Source organism: Parasteatoda tepidariorum, chromosome 8 (genome assembly GCF_982258835.1).
Source record: "Parasteatoda tepidariorum strain Cologne lab strain chromosome 8, Ptep-v5.0, whole genome shotgun sequence".
NCBI lineage: Eukaryota > Metazoa > Arthropoda > Arachnida > Araneae > Theridiidae > Parasteatoda > Parasteatoda tepidariorum.
In genome coordinates, this window is record NC_141762.1 from 91528162 (window position 1) to 91553269 (window position 25108).

At 31.5% G+C, this 25108-nt stretch overlaps 3 protein-coding genes across 4 annotated transcripts in view; 2 read left to right on the forward strand and 1 right to left on the reverse strand.

The window, feature by feature from the left end:
- LOC122272056 (long-chain-fatty-acid--CoA ligase 6) overlaps nucleotides 1-3062 on the forward strand; it is a 75460-nt gene extending 72398 nt beyond the window's left edge. For both annotated transcript variants that reach the window (XM_087169339.1, XM_087169338.1), the window contains one exon: nucleotides 2735-3062. In XM_087169339.1, the coding sequence (XP_087025465.1) occupies nucleotides 2735-2896 (162 nt within the window). In that variant the 3' untranslated portion in view covers nucleotides 2897-3062. The remainder of the gene's footprint in view (nucleotides 1-2734) is intronic.
- An 8747-nt stretch (nucleotides 3063-11809) lies between these two features.
- Nucleotides 11810-14210, reverse strand: LOC147806534 (uncharacterized). Its single transcript, XM_087169336.1, has 2 exons — nucleotides 13817-14210; nucleotides 11810-12672 (listed from the first exon to the last, which is right to left on the reverse strand). The coding sequence occupies exons 1-2, from the start codon at nucleotides 13956-13958 to the stop codon at nucleotides 11870-11872; spliced, it is 945 nt and encodes a 314-aa protein (XP_087025462.1). The 5' UTR covers nucleotides 13959-14210; the 3' UTR covers nucleotides 11810-11869.
- On the forward strand, nucleotides 12670-13675 carry LOC122271958 (uncharacterized). The gene has a single exon (XM_043054770.3). It carries the CDS (start codon nucleotides 12765-12767, stop codon nucleotides 13629-13631), a length of 867 nt encoding a protein of 288 aa, XP_042910704.1. The 5' UTR covers nucleotides 12670-12764; the 3' UTR covers nucleotides 13632-13675.
- Nucleotides 14211-25108: the final 10898 nt, after the last annotated feature.

Genomic DNA, 25108 nt, shown 5'->3' on the forward strand with positions numbered 1-25108 from the left:
ACTGGAAACCGTGTCTTAACGATCAGTCTACTGCACATAAATGAAAAAAAGACGTTTGTGTTTCGTATCACAAAAATGAAGAAAAAAAACGTTTGTGTTTCGTATCACAAAAATGAAAAGAAAAACGTTTGTGTTTCGTATCACAGAAATAAAAAAATAAAACAACTTGTCAGCGCAAGGGCGTCTCACGGTGGACTGATCATTAAGACACGACTCCCAGTAGAGCACCGAGCATCACTGGCTGCGGTCAATGAGCGGGTGGGTAACCTGTGAAGGAATCGAGGGTATGCAGTATTGGTCCTCCTTAAACTGTATTACCGTAAAGCGCTCGTCTTCGCACTCAGGTAGTTAGGCTACTGAAGTGGGGTGGGCATTCCCTCTCCAGAGGATCGAAATTGTGATGGCATGTCTGCTGATCATTTTCAGACATGTTTCCCTGGCCATCGTCAATAGCCCATTGTGCAGCTCTAGTGCGACGTAAATGAACTACAATTTGCCAGCGCAAGGAATAGATCTAAGCTTACGTTTGTTTTTGTATCCAAAAGTACTATTATTAAAATTAACTTTTTTTCATGAAAATGTTAGATTATGTTAGACTATCAATAACGAATCCATTTTTAATATAAAAATTGAAGAGGTCAATGTTAAAAGGGGGTATGTTACAAGTCTGGACTTTCGAAAAAAGCCACAGAAACTGTGTCTATTCTGGAAAGATCGCTTTAATTGTTTCCAAATTGTTGGATTCTCTTCTTTAAGCAGTTTAAAATATTACTCGGTAATTGTTAATCGGATATGCCAAAAGCAGCAAAAAAACTTAGTTTTCTAAAAATGTTACGTACCCCTTTTTATTGACCGCTTCAATTCATCCCAGTACTCATTTTTATCAAGTCTTATTGACTAATTGACTAATCTATTGAGTAATCACCTATTGACTAATCTATTGAAAACGTGCAAAGATTGAATGTGGAGAAACAAAAGAGGTAAGAACAAAATCAATTGTCTTAGGTGCAATCTGAGTCAATTAAGTGGTTTAATTTTCAGCAATACTGTTTTATATTTTAAAAACTTGCTTCTTTAAAAGCCGCGATGGATCAGTGATTAAGGCACTGGACGGTCATTGTGATGAATAAATCAAATTAAAGTGAATAAAGCACTAAATGGACACTTCTGGTTCTGAAAACAAGAACAATCCTCAATATCCAACCTCAAATTGCACTAGCAAATACAAATAGAATTTTGTGTTTCGGCACTGAGAAAGGCTCTTGTTTACGTAAGCGGAACTGCTGTGTGTCCACTTTTATACTATTTTTGTGCTTTAGTTGCGTAGTTTAGTTTTATCATTTAATTTTGTGTTTCGAGCCTTGAGGAAAGTTCTTGTTTACAGAACTGGAAAGGTAGCATTCCCTTTTTATATAGTTTTTTGTGCTTTATTCACGGTTTTTAGATTTATCATTTAATAAAATTTTAATTTTTTGGGTTTAGTCATGAGGAAAATTCTTGTTTGCACTACTGCAGTGTGTCCATTTTTATGCAGTATTTTGCCTTTTTTTTTCATATTGTTCAGCTTTATCATTTAAAAAGATTTCAAAATTTTTTTTGTCTTTTAGCGTTTAGGAAAGTTCTTGTTTACAGAACTGGCACTGTAGCATTCCCTTTTTATACAGTTTTTCGTGCTTTATTCGCGATTTTTAGATTGATCATTTAATAAAATTTTAATTTTTTGGATTTCGTCACTGAGGAAAATTCTTGTTTACACTACTGCAGTGTCTCCATTTTTATGCAGTTTTTTGCGCTTTTTTCATATTGTTCAGCTTTATCATTTAAAAAGATTTTGAAATTTTTGTGTTTTAACGTTTAGGAAAGTTCTTGTTTACAGAACTGTAAATGTAGCATTTCCTTTTTATACAGTTTTTTGTACTTTATTCACGGTTTTTAAATGTATCATTTACTAAGTTTTAAATTTTTTGTGTTTCGTCACTGAGGAAAAAAATTGTTTACTCAACCGGAACTGTAGTGTTGTCCATTTTTATGCAGTTTTTTACGTTTTTTTCATATTGTTTAGATTTATCATTTAAAAAGATTTTATAATTTTTGTCTTTTGAAGTTTAGGAAAGTTCTTGTTTACGGAACCGGAACTGTAGCATTCCCTTTTTATGCAGTTTTTTGTTCTTTATTCACGGTTATTAGATTTGTCATTTAATAAGATTTAAAATTTTTGTGTTTCGTCACTGAGGAAAATTCTTGTTCACACTACCGGAACTGCAGTGTGTTCATTTTTATGCTTTTTTGTGTCTTTTTTTCACATTATTTAGCTTTATCCTTTAAAAAGATTTTAAAATTTTTGACTTTTGGCTGTTAGGTAAGTTCTTGTTTACAGAGTTGAATCTATAGAGATGTCCACTTTACAGCACTCTTTGTGCTTTATTCACATTGTTTAGCTTTGCCATTTAATAAGATTTATTTTATTTTTTTTGTGTTTTGACTCTTAGGAAAGTTATTGTTTACATGTTGATCCCGAACTGTGTGTCAAATTCTACGCTATTTTTTTAGCTATATTCGCATTTAGCTTTACCTTAATAAGATTTAAAGTAAATGTCACATAAAATAATTTTAAAAACATGCAGAAATCTGAAAAAAATCAGTACAAATGCAAATATAAAAATATTTTTGCCGGTAGTGTTGTAAAAAATAATCTTTATTTGTCCTTAATAATTATTTTTTACTCAATTTTTAGGTAAAAAAAATTCATTTGCATCCTTATCTTCTAACTCTCCAAGATGATCATCTTACCCCGACTCTGAAAACGAAAAGGACTGTATGTGAGAAATATTTTTCCAAACAAATCGAGTTCATGTATTCAGAAAACGACAACTCTCCATCGCTGATGGATCTATAGATACTATAGAAATGAATATATAGTTATTGCAGCATTTGTTGATCTCATTTGTTTCGTTATAACACCTAAAATTTAAAAGTATTTAAAGAGTTAAATATGTTTTGTGTATCTCTTAATAATCCTACATATATTACAATAGGAAATAAAAACTAATAACTGATTAGTAGTCACCTGCGTTCCGTTAAGTTATTGTTTTAGAAGAATTTACCAGATAGCAAAAAAAGATTTATTTTCACTCAGCAAAAACCTTTTAATGTAAACCTGAAAAGGTTTTTTATGCAGTTTCTAATCTTTAAACGAGATCTGTGAAAATCTGCTCTATTCTACACACATTACCGAAATTCAAAACCTTGGAAAAAAACCTTCTATATAAAAACCGGAAAATCGAGGTTGTTTTAGGATTTTCAAGCGTGAACAAAAATCCTGAAATAAAGCTAGTCTTAAGGTGAAATAAGCTTAAATGTAGGTAATTTTAAGGGTTTCTTTTCGCAACGTCTTGTATGCTCAAAAAGTAATTTTTAATCCTTTTAAGATGAAAGGTTTAAAACTACAATATTTTTGCTTTATTGAAAAAAAGGTTTTTTAGTACAAACATTTTCGTGACAAAAAAAGGAGAATTCCGATACAAGGTTATCGTAAGGTTACATGCTTTCTGGGTTGGTATCGAAGGGATATAAAAAAAAATTTATTTCCCTTTCGTCAATTCCATAACAACGGAAAGAAATTTAATCAAATGTCCTCTGAATAGTCAAATGTCTCTCTTGTAAAGGCAATCTATTACCCAGAGGAAAATAAACTGAGTTCAGATAGAAATTCGCCAAGATTAATGTTGTATAAATTTTAATTAATTTTGTAAGGTTATTTACATCAAATTACTTACCAATGGAGTGTTTTAGGTACATGTGTAAAATCCTGACAACCAAGAAAGTTGGCGCAATTTCACCAAATTAAAATCAAATGGTTTCATATTGTGACAAGTGCATATTTAATAAGAAAGAGAGAATTAAGTTAACTTTAAAAACTTACTGAAATCAAGGTTTTAAAAATATTCAATTAAATAGATTAAGGCACAGGTTTTTATAAGTAACATGTAAAATTTTTATAAGTAAATAACTGAACATGAAAGTATTCATTATAATAAAGAAAAATTCATTATTATGGCAAAGCTGATCGTCAGGTTTTTACACGTGTACCACATTTTATAATTAATAAAAAAGCATTAAATTAAAATATGAAAAAAGGAGTTTAAAATTTTCGTGGTCACTTTGAAGTGCAGATTTTTAAAATTTGATTTAATGATCCGATTATCAAAATGAACTTAATAGTTCAAAAACATTTCTCTAGCTATTAGGTATACTAATTCAGATCATTTTTAACTAAGATACCAATACTTCAGATACTAATTTAAATCATTTTTAACCAATCAGTTTTAAATGAAAAAAAAAACAAAATTTGAAAGAAGTAGGACAAATAGTTCTTGAGAAGCTAATGAATATAGTTTTTTTTGTACTGATCAACGATAAAAATTTTAAATTAGCAATAAGGGGTCCAAGCATTCGACTGCCCTCGCATTTAAAGTAATTGGAACAATAATTTCAAACTTGAAAGAAAAATTCTAATCTGTCAAAAAAAAATAGCTATGCACGTTCAGAGAAGGTACACTTTTGTTTGTTATTTTGCAACTTAAAATATAATTATCTCAAATTTATTGGCAAATTCTTGGAAATCACTAATAATGCATCTTTGTAAGTGATAATCCAATCATTAGCTCAAAAGCTATTAAGGTATTCTGTTTTATTTTCACACTACAGGGTCTAACAAGATGATAGATGTGGCACAATGTGACCTGATTGCAACGTCAGTGTAGCTCATGTTCTAAATATGCATAACGTCATTTATCTTCTTTTAATATTGACCTATAATTTTAAAACTTGGTCAAAAAGAAATAAGGCAAAAAGTATATCCTTATATTAGTGCTAAATAATTGCCCAGAAACTTTGCAGTTTTGGACAAAATTGGTTATTTTTGAAGTTTTTGTTAATATTTCTAGAGATAATGGGAATTTTCGGAAACCCTTGTGCTCATATTTTAATATGAAATCAATTTTCAAATTAATGCGCATTGCAAAAAGTTATACAACAATCTCTTAGCGTCCAATCTAATGTAAGCCTATTATACAGGAAGATTCGACCGACAGATTCAGAGAGGTGATAAATGAATTAAACATGCGATAGCAAACTATGTTGAGAGGGTTAAAATCGCAAAACCCCATACTGGCTGACAACATGCTGAAAAAATACTTTTAAAACTGCTACAAAATCACTTAACCGCAAATTATTGATTCTGCCATCGTTATATAACGACGTAAAAAGGATTCCTGAAATCGAACTGTGATTGAAAAGGGTTTTATCCTCTTACAAGATAAGCAGCCTTTTCTTTATCATAGTAAATGCAATTTCCAAATGCTAAAAAGAATAGGAAGAAGTGAAACAACGTTGCGACAGATTTAGCGTTACCCAGGGTGCACCACGAGGAGGCCTGTCGCATTACACCCCATTTTTTTTTTTTTTTTTTTTGCAAAATATAACAAGACTTTTTTTTTCAAAATATAACAAAAAATTCTTTTTTTTTCTTTTTCACGCATAACTGATGAAACATATTTTTAAAAAAAATAATTCTTTTTTCTTTTTTTTTTTTTGCAAAATATAACCTGATTTTTTTTTTCTCTTTCTGATGCATAATTTATTATACGTATTAAAAACAAGTTTTAAGTAGTCTTTTTTTTTTTTTTTTGCAAAATATTACACGAATTGTTTTGTTTTTTTTTACTTTTTTACGCATAATTTATTACATAACTGCTGTTTGTAGAAAATGCAACACCATGAAGGAATCATCAGAATCAAATGAAATTCGCAGCAAATGTCAATTATAGGATATTATGCAAATTAATAAAGTTTCAGAGCCATCGCGCGTGCGTGGCGCGCGCAGCGCCCTCTGAATTGATGCTGAAAGCGTATAAATAAAGTGCTGTAGCGGGACGTTGAAAATAGTCTATGATTATTTGTTAGTGGCAAACGTTTAGTGAGACCTGAGTATGCCTCCACGACGGAAGAATAAGAAATTCAAGCAACTTACGGAGTTTGAACGAGGGAGGATAATCGGCCTTCGAGAAGGAGGATTTTCCTATCGCGCAATAGCAGCTCGTATGCAGCGGAACAGTTCCACAGTGATGCGAGTTTGGAAGCAGTGGACCGACGAGCACCGAACAACTCGAAAAACAGGCACTGGACGACAGAAGGTGACGTCAGAGCGCGATGATCGACACCTGCTCCGCATGGCGGTGAATGATCGCACAGCTTCCTCCAGGCAGCTGGCAGCACATTGGTCTACTGCTACAGGTGTACAATTGTCGGCTTCGTCAATTCGTCGTCGTCTGCTGCGCCGTGGATTGCGTGCAAGGGTGCCATTATACAGGATTCCCCTCACGGCGGATCATCGACGGCTGCGTCGGCAGTGGGCTCTTGAGCACAGAGACTGGCGAGCTGATTGGCACCAAGTTGTCTTTTCAGATGAATCACGCTTCAATTTGTGGACCCATGATGGCCGTGTTCGTGTTAGACGTTATGCCGGTCAACGCTGCCTTCCTGAGTGTATTATTGAACGACATAGTGGTCGAACACCCGGAGTTATGGTCTGGGGTGCGATTTCGTATCATGGACGATCCAATTTGATACGAATTGAGGGTAATCTCAATAGCAACAGATACGTCCGTGAAGTGCTACAGCCCGAAGTCGTTCCTTTCCTTCAAGGCATCCCTGGAGCTATCTTTCAGCAGGATAATGCACGCCCACATGTTGCGCGGACTGTTAGAGACTTCTGTTCAGCACAACGCATGCAACTTCTTCCTTGGCCTGCTTATTCGCCGGATATGTCGCCTATTGAACACGTGTGGGATATGGTTGGTCGGCGTCTCACTCGTGATCCGCGTCCTGCAGTTTCCAAAGACGAACTTTGGTTGCGCATACAAGCGATATGGAATTCTCTTCCTCAAGCAGATATTCAACATCTGTTTGACTCCATGCCACGTCGTATAGCAGCACTTATTGCAGCGCGTGGTGGCTGCACCAAATACTGATTTCGGACGCTTAATTTGTTTCTTTTGTTTTGAAAATTTCATCATTTATTTGTATCAGTACAAGTCGTTTCTGCATTAAATTTCATTTGATTCTGATGATTCTTTCATGGTGTTGCATTTTCTACAAACAGCAGTTTATTTTCAGAACAAGTTTTCTAAAATAGTCTTTTTTTTACCAAATATTTCAAAAAATATACACGGGTATTTCTCATACTTTTTTACGCAGAATTTATGAAGCGCATTGAATGCAAATTTTCTTGAATAGTTTTTTTAAACAAAATATAACAAGATTTTTTTTACTCAAAACAATTTTCAGCATTTCTCAACAAAATACATTTCCTATGAACTTTCGGAAATCCTTGAACATTTTTCCTTTTCTTTATATTGTGTATTCAGTCAATCTTTCTTAAACACATCAACAACCGCTCTTCTGTAAAAATAATAAATTCACATGAATTATAATTTCTTCGCACGAAGTTTGCTTTGCTATCAAATTCAATGAAATTAAAAAATTAATTATTGATATTAAATTATATAATAATGTGAGTTATCAACATGGGACAAAAATTTATAGAGAAAATAAAGCCGCAGAATCAGGACAATTAGGAACTGTTCTTAATTATAATTAACATTAATAATTTCTAGGGGAAAAGGTAAATCTATAAATGTTATATGCGTTGTTCATTTGCCGTAATTATTACAAATCTCCAAAAATTTAACAATGATAAAAGAATCATTTAAATTTACTTAATAAAATACTTTCTCGCATTGTAAGATTTACATTTTGCATTCATGATTTTTTTCCCTCTCAAAACAATGAAAGAAAGACGTATCTTCTTTCAAAACTTAGCTTTCTTAAAAAAAACTTGCAATTTTTGTAAAGTGCACGTTTCACAATGTATAAGTCGTTAGTCAACAATGCATTACTTCTCTTTGCATGAATACTGCAGAGTAGGCCAGTTTCTAAGTTGTCAAATAATAAATAACGAGAGAAAAGATGTAAATAGTTTTTAAACCTGTGTTTTGTTTCTAATAAGTATACTTGAAGTCTGCCCCTTCACCCAGAGAACATTTCGCCATCTTGAATTTATTTGTTGCAAGGGAGTCAAAAAGGGTAAATCTTAATCATAATAAACAAAAGACGTACTGTTTCTTCTTTTTTTTTACAAAAATCAAAGTCAATAGGACTAATAATTCGGAAGTGATTAGAAATTTAGTAGGTATGAAGCATAAGAAAGTAAAATTTATAATCTTACCTATATATCCACCATTTTAGAAGAACTTCTTAAACCAACCATACAAATTACTGATAGATTCAAAGAATCCTTCCTTCCTTTTTATTATTTTTCTCGCCGTGGTTTCAACCACGGACTCTACAATCATCTCAACACTAGCTTTTCTGTAAAAATTATTAACATTACATCAATTAGGAACTCTTAATACCAAGGTGTTTTGTTATAAATAAATCACTTTAGTATAAGTAAATTATTTTTGATAAACAACAATAAGAAAATGGTCGTAAATCTTTATGGATGTAATAAGTCAGTGGTCAATAATTAATAGTTCAATATTATATAACAGCAAAATAGTTTAAGTTGATGTTTAAAAGCTAGTGTATCATTGGTGTAGTCTCGTGTATAAACAAAAATTGTTGTTAGCATACTGAAAAAATATCCAATTAGTCAAGATTCAATATTTATTTAAACGAAAAATTTATCTTATTTCATTTTTTCTGCTGACCAGGGTGTTTTTTTATATAATTAAACCACATTAGTATAAATAAATAACTACAACAGGGTGAGTAACTAACCTGAAATAAAAGTTAAGAGGAAATGAAGTCTACGAACCATTAATAAGCACCGTTTCTTTTTACAAAAAAAGGTTTGTTTATTTGTAATTTACAGGATAAGATCCAAATCTATGATTGTTATATGCTTTAAAAAAATTGCCTTAAATATTATGTGTCCCAAAGCTTTTATCAATCAGCAAAACAATCATTTAAATAACTTCTTAAAATAAAAATAAATAAATAAAGTTCAAAAAGTTTATGGATACTATATGCCAATGGTCAAGCACTGGTAGGTCAATATTACAGCGGAATAGTTGAAGTAGAAGTTTAAAAACTTGTGTATTATTGATGTAGTCTCAAATATAAACAAAAATAGGCTTTAATGATATTTTTTAACAGTCTGAAAAAACAACCAACTATTCAAGAGTGAACATTTTTCTAATCAAAAAATGTTAGCAAATCATATTTCTGAAGATAATTTCTTTAAATTAAAACATTATTAATTTGGTACATAACATTAAATTCCTCTGTCATATAACCGCATGTGTAAATATAACAGAATAATGTAACGCAACCTGGCTAAAATTTACGGAATAATTTTAAGCGATTAATCAAAGAAATTTCCCATACAATAGAAAATTTTAGAACAATTTTTATACCCTTATAATAAAATAAATATGAAGCTTGCTTAAATTAAAATAACGAATGAAAATAATATCTACTTCAATTTTTTGGAAGAAAGAAATACAAACCATCTCATTTCACACATGCGTTTAATATTTATAAATGTTACGAGAATCGTACTTTAAATGCAATACTCAAATTACTGTGTCAAGTGTGAAGAAAAATGGGACTTGATTTCAACTTGATAATAAGCTGCACAGAAATATTTTTTAATCATTAGCGCAATACTGGTCATTGATTTCAATAAAGAGTTAATTACCTATCAGTATCCAATACACCATAACTGGTTCGGTCATACAAGCCTTTTTCAAGAAGATCAAGATCTTCATCGACCCAATTCATAAAACTAAAAATATAATTAAAAAAATGTGAAATATACTTGTATAAATTAAAAGAGCAAATATTTGCAATCTGATTTTTAGGATTAATAAAATATCTATAAATATTAAGATTTTACTATTTTCACTGATACGAAAAAAAAAATTTATTACATTAAATATGTCAGAAGGGGAAAAAAAACTTGATCGCAATTAGATATAAAATTCCAAATAAATTTTTTTTAAATCATTAGCACTATACTGGTAGAAATCTGCACTAATTTATATGAAGAGTAAATTGCCTATTATTAGCCAAAACACATATCTTCATATAATACTTTTTGAAAAAAGAACGAAATCTCCATTTATCAAATGGACTTCTAACATTATAATGGAAAATTATAAATAAAGAAATGTTAAAGTATTCGATGAAAGAAAAATTATTTAATATCTCATTTTTTGGAAAAATAAAATATATATTAACTTGAATTACGTTAAATGCTTCGAAAAAAGTAAATTTAAATTCATTATATATTAAATATTTCAACAGTGTAAAAAAGGTGATTTGATTTCAATTCGGTAATAAATTCAAAAATTTTTTTTATATCATCAGAACCATAAAGGTTATATCATTAGTACAATACCGGTTGTATAATTAGCCCAATACTGGTTCAATCATTTGTACAATACAGGAATATAAAAAGTAAATTACATATCATTAACCAAAACATCATACCTGGTTCGCTCATACAATCCTTTTTCGAGAAGATCAAAATCATCATCGTCCTTCTGGACGTGATACGAACTAAAATTAAAAATAAAAAAAATCGAATATGCTTGTAATCATTGAAAGAAAAACTACTTGCACAATTAAATTTCTGGGAGAAATAAAATATTTATAAAAACGCATACACAACATATATATACAGGGTGATTCTAAAAATATGGGAAAAATTTTAGGAAATGATAGTACACACCCAAACAATTTTTATCAAAGAATGCATGGTCGAAAACAAAACGCAAAGGTGCTGGCGCATTTGGAAAGTTTTTTCATGCAAACGAGAAAGCTCCATTCCTATTGCGAGTTAAGGCTGGGACACACCTGTCATGCAGCGTTCCGATCCGACTCATACCCGATTTTCTTTAAAAAGTGTGACCGGTGCGGGATCGGAAAGGAATGAGCACATGTTTCATGTTCACAACCTGCTTCTTTCCGATTTTACGTTAGTTCAACTCGAGATCGCAAACAACCGTGGAACTGTGCAATAATGTTGAAGCATTTTAGCAATCGTGATTTAGCTATTGTGGCTATTTGTTTGGACGAAGAAGATCGAAATAATGAAAAGAGTAGTGGGAAACGTGAATATTGGGTACATGATGCATGGAAAAGAAGACACGAAGAAGGGGAGTTTACCACACTTTTACCTCATCTGTTGGACGACGAGACGAAATTTTTTCATTACTTCAGAATGCCTATGCACACCTTCAATCAATTGGAACTTAAACTCAAAGAACATTTAACCAAGCAAAACACGTATTTTAGAAAAGCGATTACTCCTAGACACCGCTTGGCAGTATTTGTAAGGTAAGATACCATTTCATTTACACTGTGGTCTCTTGTCAAAAAACATCAGACATAATTTATTAGATAATGCATTGTAGTTGTGAAACAAGACTTTGTTCATAAGTCTTCATTAAGCATTTTAACTACCTACATATATATTGTGAAACAAATAAAAAAAGACAATAAATAACTATTATAAATGTAGGCCTATATACATATATAATATGTATGATTATAAAACATAATTTTCCTAACCATGATGCAAATTGCTACGTCAAATAAATTGTCAAAATTATTTTTTTCAAATAGTTTAAGAAAAGTTCAGAATATATTAGTTAAACCTTGTTTTATGACAATTATATTTCCAGATAAATTTGAAATCTTTAGTTCGATTTTAAAAAGGCATAACATGTACAAGAAAATTACCAAAAGAAATGTATTATCATTTAATTACAATTTCACAGTCCAAATATGAAATATGTTGTTAAAGCTGTAAAAAATCTACGTTAGTGCAGTAAGTTTCTTCAGTGTCAGCGGGATGTGTTGGTGTATGTTGAATACTTCTGGAGAAATGTGCGGGTCTATTTGAATGTGCATACAATCCCTCTTCTTCCGACATTGTAATAGACGTTTCAGAGGAAACATTGTTTGTATGAATCATTTCAGTTTGTTGGTTTTCAAGAAGCTGCTGTAATTCGTACTCTTGGACAATATTGAAGATCTTCCCTTTAGCTGAATGAAAACGAACTGGATGCAGTGATTTCAGACTTGTAGCGATTCCAGCCAAAAAAGCATCAACAGGGTGCTGTCCATCATTTTTACGTGACTCTTTTTTCTTCTCAGCTTCTTTCTCAGCCAATAAGTATGCCATTAGCTGAGATGATGGAGACTCTTGAGGTTTCACTTCAAGCTTCCTTTTGCGTTTTACAGATAGAGGTCTATGGTCGATGGAAACTCGACTGGCTGGAGTTGTAGGTGTTAGCAACGACACGGATTCTGCAGTCTCTTGAGATTCATTCTCATTTATAATATTTAGTGTCTCCTTGGTGGAGTTCTGCTGATGAGAATCATTGAGTTGAGTTTCATCAGTATCGTCCTCTTCATCAGGAACATTACTTAGACCTTTACGTTCGGCGAGATGAGGAATCAAAAATTCAAGGATAGACTCAAATTTGTATCTATTGATTGATGTTGCCGACTGTCCAGATTTGGTTTTTCTTTTCTGTCTAGCTCTTCGCAGACTGTCTCGTATTCCGTTCCACTTCTTTTTACATTCCTCTTCTTGCCCTAAAAATGATAGAAAGTTATTAATATAAGTTGTTTGTTACAGGTTTCTTGCTACAGGAGATTCTTTCAAAACCATATCATTCAGTTACAGAATGGGAAGAAGTACAGTTGGTTCCATTATTCATCACACAAGCAGAGTGGTAATTCAAGTACTTATGAACGAAGTAATGCCAGCTCCGAATGAGGACAGGTGGAATGAAATAGCGATAGAATTTTGGAAAAAGTGGCAGTTTCCCAATTGTATTGGTGCAATGGATGGGAAACATGTGACAATACAAGCTCCAAAATCGTCAGGAAGTCTCTATTGGAACTACAAGAAAACATACTCCATTGTTCTTTTAGCTCTAGTTGATGCTCGTTACAATTTCATATTTCTAGACGTGGGAAGCTACGGAAGAAACTCTGATGGTGGTGTTTTGTCTAATTCTAATTTTGGTAAAAAGCTATCTCGAAACCAACTTAACATCCCTGACAAAAAGTGTCTCCCAGGAACAGACACTAAACTTCCTATGGTTATAGTTGCAGATGAAGCTTTTCCCCTTACTGAAAACATTATGAGACCATTTCCTGGAAAGAACTTGTCTAACGAGCAGAGAATTTTCAACTACAGATTGAGTAGAGCAAGAAGAATATCGGAAAACGTTTTTGGCATTTTGGTGCAAAAATTTCGAATGTTCATGAGACCTCTCCAGGGAAGTCCTGACAACATAACGAGTCTTGTACTCGCAGCATGCATCTTGCACAACTTCATTCGAAATGACGAAAACTACCAAGTGCCTGAACTAACTCATGGTGCTGACATAACTCCAGTGGAGAAATCTCGCCTCCAGCACTTTCCACGTCGCAGAGGAGGGGAAAATCGTGAAGCATTTAATGTAAGAGAGCAGTTTAAACAATTCTTCAACTCTGAAGAGGGTAGTGTGGAGTGGCAAGAACGTCGGGCCCTCATAAGTTTATAAGTTTATTGTTTTCCAAGCTATGCATTTTTTCAAATTTGTATAATCTAGTATAATTATTAATAATATAATAATAATAAATGATATAATAAATAATAATATAATAATATAATAATAATAATGATAATAAATAATAATATAATAATAATAAATAATAATATAATAATAATAATAATAAATGTTCTTACCTTCTACATTCAATTCCTTCGCAACTTTTTTCCAGATAATGTCCTTGTAGTCAGAGTTTCTATACTGTTCTTGAGTTTGATCATACAAAACTGGAAAATTTCTTACACTTTCGATCAGTTCCTCCGGTTTTATAGCCGCCATTTTTCGCCAAGCGATGTCAGAAAACTATACAAAAACAGCTAACGACAAGCGTCCCGCATCAAGTAAACGAATGGTCTGCACTGTCTGAGCGTGATCGGACAACGAATCGGAGACGGGTGGGAGTAGAACAGGTCACGTGACGGACAGGTGTGGCTTGCTGCATTCAAGGCCGTTGACTATTCTCCTCTCATACAGTCGTCCGGCCGTATGACCGTAGTCGGATCGGAACGCTGCATGACAGGTGTGTCCCAGCCTTTACTGCGCTACGTTATTTGTCGCCAAGCTTTCGGCAGCTGCAGGGAAAGTTCGCCTATCTTTTCTTCGCCGTTGTACCTGCATAGTCGCTGCCGGCCACTGTTTTGAACACTTATTGTAATCACATGCCATTAAATTTGCTTTTATAACTTAACTTCATCGTTCTTTGTGTGTTTTTGCCTCATATAAGAACATAAACTTTGACGTGTGGCGTAACTACCCCTAGAAATAAATACCAAATCAATAGTATATAAGACATGTTAACTTGAATCCATCACGAGGTACCTTTTGATAGATGAAGGATGACATAGTCTGTGAATAAATCCCCACATTTGTGAACTCCGAACGTGACAAGAACATGTCAATATAGATGGATGATCCACAATAAAACAGTTGATTTGCTTAAAAATAAATTGCTCAAAGAAAGAGAGGGAAAAAAATCCGGTGAAGTAAATAAAGTCTCCCGGTTAATAAAAAAAACAAAAAAATTAAGAAGGAAAAAAAAGAGCGAAATGCTATAAATAAAAAAAATGAAGGAAACAGCATGAATCAACTAGTGGAATTCATTCATCGAATTCTATCACAGATACAATTCTGGAAGGGGAGTAATGTGGCGTAACTACCACTACAAATATTAAATACCAAATCAATAGTATATAAGACATGTTAACTTGAATCCATCACGAGGTACCTTTTGATAGAGGAAGGTTGACATATGTAGTCTGTGAATAAATCCCCACAGACGCCCTCTAGCGGTATTGGGTTTTGTTTTCGACCATGCATTCTTTGATAAAAATTGTTTGTCTGGGTGTGTACTATCACTTCCTAAATTTTTTCCCATCTTTTTAGAATCACCCTTCATATATATATATATATATAGATATATATATATATATATATATATATATATATATATATATATATATATATATATATATATATATATATATATATATATATATATATATATATATATATATATATATATATATATATATATATATATATATATATATATATATATATATATATATATATATATATATATATGCGAACTGTCCCGTAACATGACTGCCTGCTAAACATATAAAAATTTCTTGTGCTTTGAGTTAAAATTTTAGGGAATTTTAAAAATAGTTATACTTACTCATTGATATCAGACAAATTATCACCAGACATATAAGTCTGCTCATCTCCGCTGCCAACGTAGCGTTCTTCTACATTAGCTACAACCTCAACTACAAAATAAAAAAAATAAAAATACATTGTAATACTAACAAGTATAATACAATTTAAAGATATATAATGCTGACAAAAGAATTTAAATGCCAAAAAAATTTCACATTTTGATATTGTCTTAAAATCATTGATATTGTCTTATTGATATTGAATTTAAGTAAAAGTTTATGAAACATTGTAGTTCACTGCAAAGAATAAACACAATTGTTAACTTTCATATTATTCTTTTATAAAGTGTGTATGAAACTTGCTGTCTTCAACTAATCATATTATTACTTTACTATTTCTTATAAAAGTCTTTTTTTTTTTTTAAATAAATGCAGCGTCTTTAAGTTCTTTCTGTAGTTTCAGTACTAAGTTTCTTTCTGTAGATGTTTTATTTCATTTTATTTTGTTATTTGACAAAATACAGTAAATTAACAATAAACTTTTCTATCTTTTGAGAAAATTTGCTTGTGAGAATAGTTTAATACTCTTAAGTTGACATATCACAATTTAGTTGTATTTAAATTTATATATTTTATTAACTTTGAAAATTTTATTGTCAGAAACATTTTATCCATAAAGTGACTGGATGGTTCAAATGAAATACATATTATATTATTACAAATTCAGCTAATCCTATTTTTAAATTTCGTTACTTACACCTTTTTTATTAAATATATTTAATTCCCATGCACATTTTCATCCCTATGAAGCCTTTTAATTATGTGATTAACCTTGCCGTGTTTCAACAAAGTGATAGAGCCAGGAACATTATTACAATTAACTGCAAATATTTATTGCCCTGTTATTCATATAAATTTTTCAAGAAACAGTATATATTTCTGTACGAAGTTATTGACGAAAATTTATTTTTAAATCGCCAAATCTAAGACGGGCCATAATTGTAAACTCGCACAGCAAAGTTGAATCTTTTTTTGTATTTTCAAAGAAACTATTGAGTTTTCACTAAGAAAAAGTGTTTGATTTATTAATACCAAAATGAACATTCAAGCATTTTTTGTTGGTGAGAGAAAACTCGCCAACCGTCAAGTCAAGAAAAGAGAATATTTTACATTAATACTAGGATCTTTTGCCCCCGAATTAATTTGTCTATAATTTTGCAACTCAAACTCGCGTTTACTCTATTAAAATAATACATAGGACAAAGTTTGAAAATTATAGTTCAATAACGTTTATATCCGAAATAAATATTATTATATCGAAAATGTTTACTATTTTCAATTAATGCTTTTGTGTAATGTTTCATTAAATGTTAATTAAATTTCAGAGATTCAAATTTTTGAAATTGATTCCTAAAATATCCTATTGAAATAACTGAGGTCTAGCCACATTTTCATTAAAAAGAAAGAAAAAGAAAAAAGAACGAACGAAAAACGCTAAATCCAAAGGACATATACAAACAAAATTACAGCTCAAATCTCAAAATATATAGCTCTGTTTTATCGAATTCATCCCGCAGTAATTATTTAGGTCCAAAAAATTTGAAGTTTCACGGTACGAATTTCGGAAAGTATTTTTCTAAAATTCCGTATGTCGTTAAATATGAAATTAAAAAAAATATCAGGATTTGAAACCCTGGTTAAAATCAAAGTTACCATTTTAAAGTATGATAATCGTAGAAATTATTAATGTCCATAAAATATAAGTTTTGTGGAGCATATTTGTGAAAATTTTGTTTAAAATGTTTCTTGTAACTATTTTAGTTACTTTATTTCTAAAAAAATAAATAATGTACACTGCAGGCCTGTAGATAAAAAAGAAGGATGGGCAGAGGTTTCAACCCCTCCTAGTAGTGTCATTTGTAAAATAAAGTAAATATGTATACTGATTAATATATAATAATAAATATGTATACTGATTAATATAATATACTGATTAATATAAGTCGAGGTGTCATTTGTTTTATATAACGCTGATGCATGTCCTCATAAAGTTGCCATCACGACGACTATCTGAAAAAGGAGAAGATTGCATGCCAGCTCGCTCTTACGATCTTATTACAATTGATAATCTTTGGAATGCCCTTAGCCATCACCTCCTAGATCTAAGAGGTGACGCGTTAGCCGAGAGGTGATGCCTTAACCGAGCAGTGAGTACTCGTGTCCCAACTCCAGCCATTTCGTGATTTCGGGAACTGCTCTTCAATATAAATGGTGATAAGTAGATAGAGTGGAGTAAGATCACCTAGTATCAAACATTGTAACCCCCTCACACTCTGTATGCAAATTGTTTTTTTGTTGTTTTTTTTTGATTGAAAAATTAAAATTTTACTCATCATTTTGTTGATAACGCTACTGCGATTTTAATATACTAGTGGGCTGCTCCCCCTGCTCGCTAACGCTCGCCAACTCCCGAAAATTGCTACGCAATCTTATATGGTTTTCCTTCGCAAACCAAGCTCGCTTCGCTCGCTACTAGCTTAAGTACATTGCAAATGCACAAAATTCTAAGAATTCAAAGTAATCATTCAAATCCATGTAACAAATTGTTTTTTAGAGAAAAATTTAATCTTTTTAGTAAATACTAAGTCATTAAAAAAAATTTGAATTCAAATAAATGGCATGTAATTCGTTAAACCTATTAGAAATGTGCTATAGTATTAAATCTTGAAGCGTAACAGCACGACTGAGACTGAGATTTTTTTCAATGAATAACTAATAACAATAATAAAACAAATAAATTCGTGATATAAATCAAAAATTGTCAAATAAATTCGTAATATATAAATTCGTGAAAAAAAAGCGCTTTCGACAAAATACTAAAATAGAGATCTTTCGACAAAGACTACTCACTTCTGCCTAGCTTAACTGCCTGCTGCTATGAGATTGCCGCAGCTGATAGGGTGAATTTCGGAAGAGATCACATTTGGTGAGAATGCTCTCTCCGGTTATTTCAGTTTCTGTTTTTAAAAGCGCTATATGTTGAGTCACCTCAGCTAGATTTGGCATGTGACATTTTTAGCGGCAATCATTGGTCGATTTTCTAGCATTGCCATTCGGGGAGATGTAATGAGGCTTTTTTTGTCGCCGTGTAAGAGAAATATATATATAAATAATTTACGAAAATTAATACCGTTTTCCTCTCTGTCTGCATTTAGTGGTTTTGTATTATGAGTCAGTACAGCGTTTCTACCTGCAGTATTTCTTGCAGGAAATTACTTAGATGATTCAAGTTACTCGTGACAAGTTGCTCTTATCCGTTTCTTTTTTTTCTTTTTTTTTTTTTTTTTTTAATTTTATCCCTTATGTTTATAGTTTTTTTGAGTGATTGTAAGTTATTGAAGCACAAAGTTAGTGTTAAAATTAATTTGTTTGATTGATTAATTTTTTGGCTCTTATAGGACATAAGTTTATTTTTGTTTAATAAACTCATATCTTTAAAGAACAAAATAAAATAAAAAAACTACAAAATTCGTAATATTTTAAAATTGACAATGAATGGTTAGTCAAAGACTCAAAACCGTGTATTGTAACCCGTCATTAAATTATTCTTATAATTAAAATTATACAACGTTGGCATAATTTCACCTTTTATGGCGTAATTATAGTTATGGCATAAAAATAGCATATGGAATATCTTTCCTCGGTTTATTAAAAACACTAATCAACTTCTTACTTCTCCTTAAATTAAGACATTCGCTTTACCTAATACCTCACAACTTCCTATATGGACGAATCTCAGGAATCATTAACCTATATGTCTTCAAACTTTTCTTATGGGGAAATCATCTTCTTATATTATACAACATAATAAGCGAAAATTAATTCGAATAAAATTACAGGAATAACTATGCATTACTAACTTTAAGATACGTACAGTTTTGATCGCGAGTAATTTGCTTTTGGCTTTCATTTCTTACTTCAATCCTACATTTGACAACTTTTCATGAGTGTCGCTTAGAGTGTTAAACATACTTTTTTTTTTCAATGTGTATTATGTTTTTAAAAAAACTGAAAATCACTAAAAACACATTTTAGTAGCTCAGTTGTACTGTCACATTTTCTTGAATGATATTTTTCGTGAATATTGACGTTTGCAAACACTTAAAGTTTGTGGCCAAATTTTGGCACGTCAAACCGTAAGCAGCGAAAATTGAAAAAAAATTTATACAATCCAATTCTGCTAGTTTTATGTTAGTGATATTCCAAAAGCTTATTTAAAGTAGAACAAACTTGTATCATTGTTATAGATGAATATTTTTATTTGCAGTAATTACAAATTAATCGAATTTATCACAAACTGTCATTCGGTGAGGTAACTTTAAAGATGTCAAGACCGTAACCAGACGCAGATCTAAAAAGTAAATGTGAAAATCAATCAAAATTTTGATTCCACGTTTGTCATTGCCTAATTTATTTTCTGTGTTGTGTGCATCGCATTGCGTTGCACCTGAGTAAAGTTTTCGATCTATTCCTTAGGTTGTCCGGACCGTAACCCTGTAAAACCGTAACCTCGGGATTAATTAATTGAATTTAACATATCAGAAATTAGTTTTTGAAGTTATACTTCTTATGCGACTTCCAACAAGGTTGCGTTAAACGTTTAACGCTACATTTTTATTGGCCGGGAAATCACGTGGTAGGATCCAGTTTTCCCTCATTCATTTCCATATTGTTTTGGTTCTCACTAGCATAAAAATAATAAAAGTCATAAAAGAATTGTTTTTCTATAAATATTTTTTTAGTTTGTTTTGATACACATATAATTTAATAGGGTAGTATTTTTTATTTTCAAATGTAGTGGATAACAATTGTAAAAAATGAGTGAAAAAAATCCCACGGACAATGCGACGGATTTAAGGTTATGTCAAGGCACGTCTCTTGTGAATATCAATTGATTGTTATGTTTTTTCTTCTGAAATTACATTATGACGCATTCACACACATTATTAATACAAATACATTTTCCAGAGCGAGACGATGAGGCAACCACAAGCCCTTCCACTGGTTCAAGAGGTCCACGATGGAAAAATGCACAATATTACCGTGATTACAGAGCACGGAAGCGAGCGGAGCAAGAAAAAGAGCCGTTGAATAGAACTAGTGATCCTTCTACGACTGCTGATTCTTCTACAATTAACGTCGCAGGTTGCGAAGTTTAACTTGTTCCGCGCGGAGGGACTTCACGCACTATTTTTTTCCCTATGTTTTATTAATTGAAGATATTTTTTGACTGAAAATAATTAAAGTAAGCCTTTTTATACATTTTATAACAATTTAACTTAATATTAAAATTTTTCAATTCATTTATGATACGAATAATTTTTGATGAAAAATAAAGGATAAAAATGGAAAATTCAAAAATATTAATTTTTTGTTTATACTTATAAGGACATCAAAATTTTCGATGTTCACGATTATTTTCTGATATTTTATACATTTTCAAACAATTCTGGAGGTGTAAAAATAGTGGGCCTATTATTTTTTATTATCAAAAGTTAAAGGTTCTAGAGATCTGCCCATATCTTTATCGTCCTATATCTATAAGTTTTGATAGTGCTGGTACATTAGTAACTTTTTTCTCAGTTTCTTTGCACTTTAGTATTGCTTCTTTTTCCTTGGCATCCCATTGAGTTAATATAATCATCGACTATGTCAACCTTCATCTATCAAAAGATACCTCATGATGGAATAAAGTTAACTTGTCTTATATACAAGTGAATTGGTATTTTAATATTAATAGTGGTAGTTACACCATATTACTTCCCGCCCAGAATTTAAACTGAGATAGAATTCGATGAACAAATTCCACTAGTTGATTTATGCTCTTTTTTTATTATTTATTTGTATCATTTTTGTTTATATAATTTTTCTTCATTTTTTTTGTTTATTTATATCATTTCGCTCATTTTTTTTCTTTCTTCATTAATTTGTTCATTAGCCGGGAGACATTTATTTTCTTTAACGGCTTTTTTAGCTCTATATTTTAAACAAATCCTTAATGTGGACCATCCATCGATGTTTCATCTATCGAAAGGTACCTCAAGAAGTAATCAATTTAACATGTGTTATATACTGGTGAATTGTTATTTAATATTAATAGTGGTAGTTACGCCACACCATTGTGTGACAACCAAGTGTTTTCATTTTTGATTTTAATTTGATCTCAGTCACACATTCCATCTTTAATACTAATGAGTAAATCTTTAATTTCTGGCGTAACTAGTCAAATCTAATGAGTGTTCAACATCTAATTCTTCTCTCACGCGGATGTAAGATTTCCTGTAACTCAGCTTAATTACATCACTACTTAATTCAATATCAACCCAAAGTTCGTTATGACCTTGCAACATTTGGTATAACTGTAGAAATATGTGACGATATTTTTCCATTGTTTCGCAACAACCTTTTCAACTACACCTTGTTGGCTTTTTATTTATTAATATAAGCGATATTTTTCCATTGTTTTACAGCAACTACTTCCTTTTCAACTACACCTTGTTGGCTTTTTATTAATTATTATACTAGATATTTTTTCATTGTTTTGAAACAACTTCTTCCATTTCAACTACACCTTGTTGGCTTTTTATTTATTACGAGGGTTTCTATTTATATTTCTGGCCTTGGCAACAGTAAGTGTTGCTAGGCTACCGCAGACGATTTTAATCGAAAGTTTGATATTTTTAAACACAAATTCAGCAGAAGATTTACCATTATAGCTTCATTTGTGTTGTTGACAGTAAATTGAAAAGTTCATCTCTTTCAAAAAATGGAATTGAATCGTGAACATTTTCGTGCCATTATTTTTCATAACTTTCGACGTGTGTTGTCAAGACAAGAGTGCTTCGATGAACTTAATTCTTGATTCAGCGATAAAGCGCCATCCTACAGCACTGTTAAAAATTGGTATAACGAATTTAATCGTGGTCGATGTTCGATCCAGGATGAATCCCGTGCAGGTCATCCAAAATCCGTTGTTGTGCCAGAAAAGATCGATGCTGTGCGTGAACTGATAAAGCAAGATCGTCATGTGACATACCGTGAGATAGAGGCGTCTTTGGACATTAGTATGACTAGCATCAATAAAGTATTGCATGAACATTTGAGCGTAAAACAAATTTGTTCGCGTTGGATCCCGCATAATCTGACAAGCGCTCAAAAAAAGGCTCGTGTCGATTGGTGCAAGGAAATGTTGGGAAAATACGTTCAAGGTACATCAAAGGCTGTGTATAACATCTACACAGATGACGAATCATGGATCCATGCATATGAACTGGAAACAAAGCAGCAATCAACTGTATGGGTCTTCCAAGACGAGGCAAAACCATCAAAAGTTGTTGGAGGAAGAAGCACATCGAAACAAATGATTGCCTGTTTCTTCGGCATTAACGGTCATGTGGCAACAGTGGCGTTAAAGTAACGCAGGACGGTCAATTCTGAATGGTACACGACCATTTGTATGCCAGAAGTCATCGGAGAAATTCGAAAAAAGCAGAAGAACAGGCGAATCATTCTTCATCATTACAATGCGAGCTATCACACATCGACTCAAACAAAGACATTTCTAACGGAGCAAAAGATTGAACTGATGGGTCATCCGCCGTACAGCCCTGATTTGGCACCCAATGACTTCTTCTTATTTCCACACATCAAAAATAAATTACGTGGACAACGATTTTTTCCCCCGAAGAAGCGGTTGATGCATTGAAAACGCATGTTTTGGAGTTACCTCAATTGAACTGGAAAAAGTCCTTTGAAAATTGGTTCAAAGGCATGCAAAAGTGTATTGATCATCATGGAGAATATTTTGAAAAGCAATAAAACCAATTTCGATCCTACATATTTGTCTTTTCATTATTAGGCCAGAAATATACATAGCAACCCTCGTATTATACTTGATATTTTTTCATTGTTTTGCAACAACTTCTTCCTTTTCAACTACACCTTGTTGACTTTTTATTTATTATTATACGCGATATTTTTTCATTGTTTTGCAACAACTTCTTCCTTTTCAACTACACCTTGTTGACTTTTTATTTATTATTATACGCGATGTTTTTTCATTGTTTTGCAACAACTTCTTCCATTTCAAATACACCTTGTTGGCTTTTTATTTATTATTATACTTGATATTTTTTCATTGTTTTGCAACAACTTCTTCCTTTTCAACTACACCTTGTTGGCTTTTTATTTATTATTATACTTGATATTTTTTCATTGTTTTGCAACAACTTCTTCCTTTTCAACTACACCTTGTTGGCTTTTTATTTATTATTATACGCGATATGTTTTCATTGTTTTGCAACAACTTCTTCCATTTCAACTACACCTTGTTGGCTTTTTATTTATTAATATACGCGATATTTTTTTCATTGTTTTGCAACAACCTCTTCCTTTTCAACTACACATTGTTGGCTTTTTTTTATTATTATACGCGATATTTTTTCATTGTTTTGCAACAACTTCGTCCATTTCAACTACACCTTGTTGGCTTTTTATTTATTATTATACTTGATATTTTTTCATTGCTTTGCAACAACTTCTTCCTATTCAACTACACCTTTTTGGCTTTTTATTTATTATTATACTTGATATTTTTTCTTTGTTTTGTAACAACTTCTTCCTTTTCAATGTTGGCTTTTTATTTATTATTATACGCGATATGTTTTCATTGTTTTGAAACTACTTCTTCCATTTCAACTACACCTTGTTGGCTTTTTATTTATTATTATACGCGATGATTTTCATTGTTTTGCAACAACTTCTTCCATTTCAAATACACCTTGTTGGCTTTTTATTTATTATTATACTTGATATTCTTTCATTGTTTTGCAACAACTTCTTCCTTTTCAATTACACCTTGTTGGCTTTTTATTTATTATTATACTTGATATTTTTTCAATGTTTTGCAACAACTTCTTCCTTTTCAACTACACCTTGTTGGCTTTTTATTTATTATTATGCGCGATATGTTTTCATTGTTTTGCAACAACCTCTTCCATTTCAACTACACCTTGTTGGCTTTTTATTTATTATTATACGCGATATTTTTTCATTGTTTTGAAACAACTTCTTCCTTTTCAATTACACCTTGTTGGCTTTTTATTTATTATTATACGCGATATTTTTTCATTGTTTTGCAACAATTTCTTCCATTTCAACTACACCTTGTTGGCTTTTTATTTATTATTATACGCGATATTTTTTCATTGTTTTGCAACAACTTCTTCTTTTTCAACTACACCTTGTTGACTTTTTATTTATTATTATACTTGATATTTTTTCATTGTTTTGCAACAACTTCTTCCTTTTCAACTACACCTTGTTGACTTTTTATTTATTATTATACGCGATGTTTTTTCATTGTTTTGCAACAACTTCTTCCATTTCAACTACACCTTGTTGACTTTTTATTTATTATTATACGCGATATTTTTTCATTGTTTTGCAACAACTTCTTCCTTTTCAACTACACCTTGTTGGCTTTTTTTTATTATTATACGCGATATTTTTTCATTGTTTTGCAACAACTTCTTCCTTTTCAACTACACCTTTTTGGCTTTTTATTTATTATTATACTTGATATTTTTTCTTTGTTTTGCAACAACTTCTTCCTTGTCAACTACACCTTGTTGGCTTTTTATTTATTATTATAGGCGATATGTTTTCATTGTTTTGCGACAACTTCTTCCATTTCAACTACACCTTGTT